This window comes from Etheostoma spectabile, chromosome 3 (assembly GCF_008692095.1).
Source record: "Etheostoma spectabile isolate EspeVRDwgs_2016 chromosome 3, UIUC_Espe_1.0, whole genome shotgun sequence".
In the NCBI taxonomy this organism is placed as follows: Eukaryota; Metazoa; Chordata; class Actinopteri; order Perciformes; family Percidae; genus Etheostoma; species Etheostoma spectabile.
Genome location: NC_045735.1, coordinates 3,758,575 through 3,767,511, shown reverse-complemented (window position 1 = coordinate 3,767,511; position 8,937 = coordinate 3,758,575). Strand labels below are relative to the sequence as shown.

Here is an 8,937-nt window from a genome sequence, read left to right as displayed (position 1 = left end):
TTTAACTGTCTACGGGTTGATGACTTTGTATAAGATAGCCGACGTGAGTTGCATTTATTTGCTTATGGTAATTAGCCAATCCCGAGAGGAGGTTTTTTTTTACTTAATGTACGCTAGCCTAATTCATTTATAACTCGTATGATGATAGGCTATTTCTTTTTCATGCTGCGTTTTTTTTTAATTTTATGATTATTTTTTGCGGTTGCCAGTGTGTGTTTCTTTTGTTCTTTTGTCTCTCAATAAAAAAGACAGAGTCGAGCATCGGCTGCCTTTGTGTGTAGTAGCCTACTAAACAACGTTAGGATGTTTGAACTGAGAACTCTGTTCCCTACATTCCTACGGCTTGTGAATGCAGCATAAGGGGCATCACTGCCAGTAGAAGGAGCTCTTCAGTCTTACCTAATCCACAAGCCAAACATACACAAACATGGCGATATCACAAGCAGGCAAGATGCAGTGCTCTCTTCGGTGGTCGTTATATTTATCAGTCCTCTGGGTTGCCGGAATTAATTCGTCGACCCTTCATCTGCACGCGGAGCAGCACTACATACTGCCGCAAAACAGAGGATTCTTCACAGTAGAAGCAAATGAGGATTTACCAGACAGAGATGGAGGAGGCGCCGCGGCTCCAACGCTGCTTCTGGCCGCTCGTAGTGCCGCCGAAGGCGGGTCGGACTCTAGCGCCTACCCGCAACATCGAAGCCGTCGGAGCCCTGGTGAATCGGCTATGCCAAAGGTGTACGGGCAGGTAACGTAAATGTAGTGCATCTCGGCGGTGCTAATGTCACTCTCTTAAATCTACATACTGTGCATCACCTTAGGCTGCCCTTAGCTGGCATTGATGTCTTGAAGAAATTATGCAAGCCCCAGTGTTGTGTCCTAAGTCACATCATTTCTTGCACCTTATGCCGAAGTAGCCCTGATAACTGTTGTATGGCGAGAATAGGACGCAAAGTGCCCTGTTTACCTCAAAGCAACGTACCCAGCTAGGGCACAAAACACTCTGTGGTGTTCGACGTTACAGCTCACTAAACATGTATTGAAATGAATGTCAGCTGCACAAACATGGTTTCCCTTTTAGTTGGTTAAGGGCAACCTGTCCGCGGCTTCTGAAGTAGACAGACATGACAGGAAAAAGTAAGAACTATCTAGGTACTAACTACGTAGCTGAAATGTATGCCGAAGTTACCAGAAAACACGTAAGAGTCTTAGAAAAGAATTAGTTTTGTGCTAACACCGGCGTGTATGTCCGCCGATAAAAGAAAAACAACGAAAGAAAATTATTTTGCAATTCTTGTTCTCAATAGAAGGTAACACGGACAGGATAGGGGTGCTTATGCTAGGTGAGAAACAAATGGCTCAAGCTGTTGTTGTGCTTTAACCGCTTTCTCAACAGGATGTTGTGCTGACATTACATTGCAAGTTTGTGTTAATAAACAAGTTTCTCAGCGAAGGACTCCGATTCAGACTATCCCTGGTAAGATGTTCAGCCAAACTTCATTCAAAACAAGGCAATTCAGCCGCCTCCTCTCATCGTCAGATACTGTATTACACCTGGTAGAAAATGATTCAAGACATTTTTTGTAGAATCCTACATGAAACAAACATTTATTTTAAGAGTGGCACCAATAGCTGTCAAATCATTTGGATCTGTGGGAACTTAGAAGAACGCTGAACTTTGCAAAATATAACATTTTCCGAAAAATATAGTCTACAGTTAGTGTCAAACATTACACTATTTTTTTTGGTGTGGAGGTCTCTCCACAAGACAGTGCTACATTTGGAAGCAAACTATTTATCTCCCTATTTGTATCAGTCCAGCAGCTGCTGCCAGTGTTTGTCCAGACTCTCTCCAAAATTGGCCGTATTTGAACTTATTAAACTCTTACAAAACTGCACTTGGTTGAATTAAAATTGGATGGAGAATGGAAATCCATGCATGGTGTCACAGTTAAACCTCATCCCCTCTATCCTCGTTCAATATGAGACAGTACTGTTTGGTGAGGAGAGGTCAGAGTCCAGCGTTTGTTTACAGCATTGGTATATGATTATTGGCTGTGGTGCAGTTTGGTATAGAGCATCATCATTAATTACAAAGACAGTTCATTCAGTAGTCTGACATCTTGCATTGGACTGTTGCACTCTCCTAGCCTACAGGCATTATCAAGCTGTTAAACACATTTAGCATCTCAGAACAAACTGCAGCAGTCTCAACAAAACATGATTGTCTGGGAAAATATGTCCGGCTCCAAGTGGAGAAAGAAAGTGAGAGTTAGGGCAGCGTCATTGGGAAACTAGTCTGAAAACCTATTAGTTGGTTTCAGCATGCACACAAATTGGCTGGAATTGAAATGGATCTACGCATCAAAGGTTAGAGCTTTTCTACGATGGATTGAAGGAGGGATGACATTTTACAGCAACCTTCCAACACATGATAAATCAACTAATCAAGAAAATAGTGTGCAGATGAATCGATAATGAAAATAATCCTAAATTGTATCCCTAATTATAAGCATTAATAGCTCTAGGGTCATCCAAGGGCCAGACAAAAAAAGGGACAATATCATATAGGATTGGTCAGAAAATACAGACATGAAAAAAAACCCAGTGTGGGTGCTTGTCTTTACATGTGTGGATGTCTGGGGTTGTCAACCCCAGAATGAGCTGCATAAGGAGGAAGAGAAGTGAGCAGAGGGAAGTGTTTATCTCCATCATGAGCCTGCTGTCTCACGCTGAATGTTGTTTCCTTGTCTGGTGACACATGCAGTCCAAACACTGTGAAATGGGCAAATAGCCTCCAGGGAGTCAGATCAGGATCAGGTTTCGTTGCTCGTACAAGATGCGACCGGCAGAGGTTGTTATTAAATGCTTAGCTTGTTGTCCCTGTTGGCTTGTTGCAGTATGACTGGGCTTGTTAAGCTTGAGCACTGTGGGCAGGCATCATAATTAGAGATAATGGCCTGGTCTGAGTGGGGTACAGTTTGCATACTTAATCATGTAGCCTTTGACCTAATCTGTGGGTAACTGACCTGGCATGAGGTTTGATAGTGCTGCCACAAATGCACGATTCACAAGGTCCCAAATCAGTGTCATTCCTGATTCGATTTTATTTTCGATTTAATATCAATTAGGTTAGTAACACACTCAGTTACAATTAGTGCTGTCAAACGAAAAAAAATATTCAATCGCATTGTCATAGTTAACTTGTAGTTAATTGCAATTAATTGCACATTTTTATCTATTCTAAATGTCCCTTGATTCATTTTGTCCCATTATTTTTTTTCTCATGTTAATGCTCTTATTAACATGGAAAAGTAGATTGGCTTGGTTTGCACAACATTTTTTGTATTGAAAACAACATTGGCGTATAGCCTACTGTAGTTTTCAATTTCACACTAACATTCACATTTGGAGCAGTCATTCACACTTGTAGCAAATCTCACACACAATGTAACACTGTCCATTAATAAAAGCGTGAAAAAAATACTTTGGCAAGGGGGGTGGGGGGAAATTCACATCAGCTGTGGGCTTGGCCATCAAGTGGTATTTCAGACTGGACATGCTGCGATGATGGCTCAGTTCATAACGACAACACACACGGATCCCTTTGGTCTGGTCAATGGAACCATTTGGCAACTTTTAAAAAGTAAACTTTCCATTCAGAATCTTATTGGCGTCCATTTCATCGTCTTGGCTCGCCATCCACTCAAACAGTAACGTTAGCCTACTACTCTTTGGCCGGCTCGCAAGCCCAAACAAGTGTGTACGGCGTGCCTGTTGTTTGGTTTCCGGGCTAGCTAGATTTGGTGTGGTGTTGTAGTTTTTCTAACGTTACTAGTTGTTGCAACAGCATGTGGAAAAAACTACAAGGTTTGCTCGGCCAAAAAGTGTTAATCTCGCGATTAAAAAATTGACGGCGTTGAAATGGGTTTGTGTTAATGCTGGTAATAACACGTTTAACTGACAGCACTAGTTACAATACCAATTTAGCTTGGGTATGAAAGAGATTCTACAATTGTACAAGGTTACCTGTAACCTTCTACATTCTTAAATGTATTAGTGTTTATATTAAGAACTATCCCAAAGCAGTTACACTAATGTACTTTTTATTTAGCATGCAGCGCTACAGACTCTACAGTCAGTGAGTATTGAGTGACAGTTCATTCAGATATATTAAAATGGCCCGGGCAGTGTTTCCCTGACTGACTACCTGTAGCCTGACTTTGGTAGGTTATTTAACCCCCTTTCCCAAAAAGCTAGCATGACGTAGTGGGTAGCAATGGATTCCTTAGGTCTTCTAGTTTCATGTGATACAGACAGATATTGGTCCTTGGATTTTATGAATGGATTTTGTATCATTCACATGAAATTAATTCATTTTAAAGCTCAGCCCTACTCTTACGCACTGGTGGAGGTATCAAACGCCAGTCCTTGACAGGGCGATATATAGCTAATCAGAACATTGACCGCAGTACTAAACAAACATGTCATCTCTGGGGGAACTTGTGTTACTCTACGTACTGCACAGAACAAGGAAGAAAAAAAAGAAGAACTAAACGATAGGATGTGTGTCCGTGCAGACGTACTCCCATGTTCAGCTGGAGCTTTACTAACTGATCAGCTGTGGTTGTGAAACCCAAACAGAAGGGCTCAGCTCTCTTTTGTTGTTTCACGTCATAGCTCGCCTATAGCAGCAATGCTGGCACTACAATTGTCAGGTGACGCATTCGAGAACACATCAACACTTGAAATTGAAAAATTTAGAGTGACAGTTTTAACTCAAAAAAATTATCATGAAAATAACTGTCAATGATAACATATTCCATACAATCTTTTTTTTAGCTGCATTGTACCTAACATACATTATTTCATCATCAACTAATTTTTTTGATTAGTTGGTAAGTTGCTTGTTTATTCCAAGTTAATTAATATTGAACTTTTCACGTTAAAAAATTGCACCAAATTCAACACAGAGCACGTCCTTGAATACCTAGCAATACAACCCCAACCTGTAAAGTAGATGGGATGAACAGTTGTCGAGATATGTGAAAGGCAGACTCACACACACACAATTAACAAACACACACACACGCACACACACAGAGCAATTCCTTGCTTGATAGTTAGATTCCTGTCACTGTGTTAACATCTTACAGTCAGCTATAGGGCTGGTTTTGAGGTGCCAGCTTTCTGAGTTCACTACAGGAGACAAGTCAAACTGCTTTAAGTCCTCAAACCTGCTGTTCTTTCACCAGCTGTTGTTGGTGAGAGACAGTCACTTCTATTTCTGGTCTCCCGATGTTGCAATTACCCCCCTCTTAATCATAATGTGCTCGCAGTACTGTGGAATGTAATAAACCACACGGTGAGTACGCACAAATTTGTACTGTATGTTGTATGTTCTGTTTTTATCACTATGTACCGACTACAAAGCCGACTACAGGCTTACAACGCGTACGCTAATAAAAGCAGAACACTCAATGATGATGCTTGGTTCCGAGTCTGTTCTCTCAACTTTCTCCAGCTGCTGAGCACTTGAGTTTACTACAAGAGTTCACTAACAAAAAAGAAGTCTGCACAAAGAAAAAAAGTGAGTTTTCTAATAAATCTCTCTGTAAGAAGTAATTGGCGACCATATGACTATTTGGGATCCACATGTGATTTACATATTCTACACATTAGGCCTGATAGGGCTGGACAATATGTAGAAAATCCAATATCATGATATTTTTGACCTAATACTTCTATATTGATATTGCAGTGATATTGTAGTGTTGACTTTTGGTGCTTTCACTAAATATTTACACAACAGGATTTTTGATAATCATCAATAATGTCAGTATAATGACTAAGTGGGTAAAGGCAAATAACAGAACAGCTAGAACAGTCTGGTAGGTTAAAAAATTGCGGCCTGTAAAACCAGTAAAAGAACGCTTACGATGGGACGATATCCAAATATATTGATATATGCCCAACTGTAATGCCTTATCACAATTTTGAATTATTGAAAGTTGGTGACATTAAAGAAGGGCTTGTTTATTGCTAAGGCCATATGGTCAAATTTAAATGATATAAATGTAATAACAGTAACATATAACAATAACTTATTTTACGTTATTTTAAGTCAATTGCTGGTTCACTCCAAATAAAACGCATCCGTACTTACATCACTTCCAGCTAACTTCCCAGAGAATAACAAGAGCAAAACAGCATCACCGTTCTGTTTTGATCATATTTAATCTGGTCTTGCTCAGCTAAAAACACAGATTTCAGCAGCACAATAGTGAGTTGTTCACTACTGAGCCTGTTTGTAACCAGTGGGCTACCACTAATGTTATCTTCACTTAACCTGTTCAGCTGACTTTAGCAGTTCAGATGACACACTGGACTGTCCACAGACAGTGGCCTCGTTCATGGGCTCACGACGATGCAGAATGAACGTAGGGGAAACACTGGGATGAATATTTGCCGTTATTTCTGACTTTACAAAAATTGCCTGGTGGGGGTTCCCTGGCAGCCAGTTCACTTATTGGAGAAACTAGGGGTGGGGAAAAAAAAGATTCTTAGATGCATTGCGATTCTCTCTAGAATGATTTCATAATCAATTCTGATGGGTTAGTAATCGATTATAAAAAAAAAGTGTTGATTTGTATTTAATGTGTTGCTATGTATTTAAAAGTTACTGTCTCCAAACGTGCAAATCAGAAAACAGAGTGATTCAAAGAGGAACAACAACTTAGAGTTTAGGCAAGAGTGCAGAAAAAAACACAAAAATGGACTAAAGCTTTGTGTATATATAAACATAATATAATAAATGCATAAAATAATTAGGAAAAAACACATAAACGCTAAACTAAACAAGTTCAAACTTGTGTGTGACAAATACTGTAAATGTCAAAATCTAACAAACTCAGATTTATGTGCATAATTTTTTTAATCACGCATGGAAATATACATAAAAAAATTGTTTGCATCAATAATCGGTTTAGAATCAAATCATTGGCCTCTGAATCCGAATCGTGTTGCCAAGAGATTCCCACCCCTTGGGGAAACACTAATTGCTAACACAGAAATTGGATTATTGCTGCTTAAAAAACAGAAAAGCTGAGATAAAAGGTGTCACGGTAGCCGATACAGATCATCTTTGGGAAGTTCAGTATCATTATTATAAATTAGAGACTAAAAAACAAACGGAGATCTTCACAGACTACCACTATGTGTGAGAGAGATGTATATGTGTGCATTTGAATAAATGATTGCTACATTTGAGCTCTTGACTGCATAATATTTATAATTTTTTGTCTATGATTTGAGCTGAAATCCAACCGAGTGTCTTTAAATGACCCATGGCTGAAGCAGGGTAAACTCACAACCTCAAACCACCACACACACTCCTTCTGACACACTCACACACCTTCGTAACGCACGCCGCCCATCTTTACCCTTAATGCTTGTGTGCTGATTCTCATTCCCAAAGCCGTCTTAAAATTCATCACTGACTCTCACTCTGAAATCCCTGAGCTCGGGCTGGAGGCACAAAAGCCAACACACAGAGAGAGAGAGAGACAGAGAGAGAGAGCGAGAGAGAGAGAGAGAGAGAGAGAGTGAACACAGCACTTAGCTCCAGTATGAAAACATCTTCATTCGTTTTTGACTGGTTGAGTTTGTGCAGCTGCTGTCAAGACGTTTCAAGCTGCGCTTTCTTGGTGTGAAACAACCTTAGCCCACTTGACATCAATAAGAACTAGAATATAATATGAATCATTTTTATTGGGTGCCTCCTCCATTCCATGCCATAAAGTCTTGCATTGGAGCTTTGTCAACATTCAGTTTTACCTACACAAAAAAAGCCAATTTTCCTGCATCTTTGTATCCATTTCCTATTTTATTTGTCAACACCTTGCTTTCCATAGGTGAAAGCTAACCTGAAAACAATCCATATGGGGATGTCCTCTGTCACATTGTGAGGACAGTGGCTGAGTTGTGTATTTTCTGGCTGTAGCCAGAAATACACAGGTTGCTATCAGCACAGGCTAACTTACACATTTAAACTGGAGAGTGCTCAGTGGCTGGTGAGCGTGCAGCGAGCCTTCCTTGCCTGCCAGTCCTGCAGAGATGATGTCATTGTTTGAGACTGGCTCTGGCACTGATGCTCTCTTGGTCACGATGCCCCCCACCCCCAAACACAGTTGAATAATGGAGAGCTCAGAGCTGAGGGGAGGAGAGGAGAGGGGAGGGTTGTGGAGGGGGAGATTGTAAGCTAAATGCTCAGGCATACTGTTGGTCCATTCCGCTCCTTGGTCGTACCAGACACCGAGCCTAACTCCTCCACGCTACCAAGAGGATATCAAAGTGCCAGAAGGGTGGGAAGGAAGGAGAGGAATGCAGCAGATAGCAATAAAAAGATTCTCTTAATTAGGACTTGGACGGTTAACGCATACCACAATACAGCTAAACCTGAGTCTGAGCTCGTCAACATCATCACCGCAAAAAATAATTGTTACTTTCAATTAAAATCAAAAGTGTAATTTCCCTAATGCTAATGCAGAAATCTGCCCTTTTGTGCCATATTAATGTTCTTGTTTCCAGACAATTCTGAAAGGACAAGAAAAGCTGCCTCACAACAGTTGGAGAAGACTAAGGGCCCTATCTTGTACCCGACACAGCGCAAAGCCATCGCAAATGCACATGCACCCATCTTTGCGCCCATGGTTTTACAGGGAGGTGTGTTCAGGTGAATTCTGGGCATATTGCATATTGCATCAGTGATCGTTGACCAACAAAAACCTGGTCTAAAGTCAATAGCGCAGTATTTCATTGTTATTTTAACAGAACATTAATAAAATGTACCTAAAATATTACGGTGCAAATCCACCATCACAATAGCAATTTGCCTAGTTACAAACATCCCAGGCTTTTAAAGGGAATGGGAGATGA

At 40.5% G+C, this 8,937-nt stretch overlaps 1 protein-coding gene across 2 annotated transcripts in view; it reads left to right on the top strand.

Annotated features, from left to right (window-relative positions):
• Positions 1-382: 382 nt before the first annotated feature.
• The window catches only part of sorl1 (sortilin-related receptor, L(DLR class) A repeats containing), a 74,926-nt gene continuing 66,371 nt past the window's right edge, over positions 383-8,937 (top strand). The window contains exon 1 of one of the 2 annotated variants that reach the window (XM_032507207.1): positions 383-748. In XM_032507207.1, the coding sequence (XP_032363098.1) occupies positions 428-748 (321 nt within the window). In that variant the 5' untranslated portion in view covers positions 383-427. The remainder of the gene's footprint in view (positions 749-8,937) is intronic. The other variant, XM_032507206.1, reaches the window with a different exon arrangement.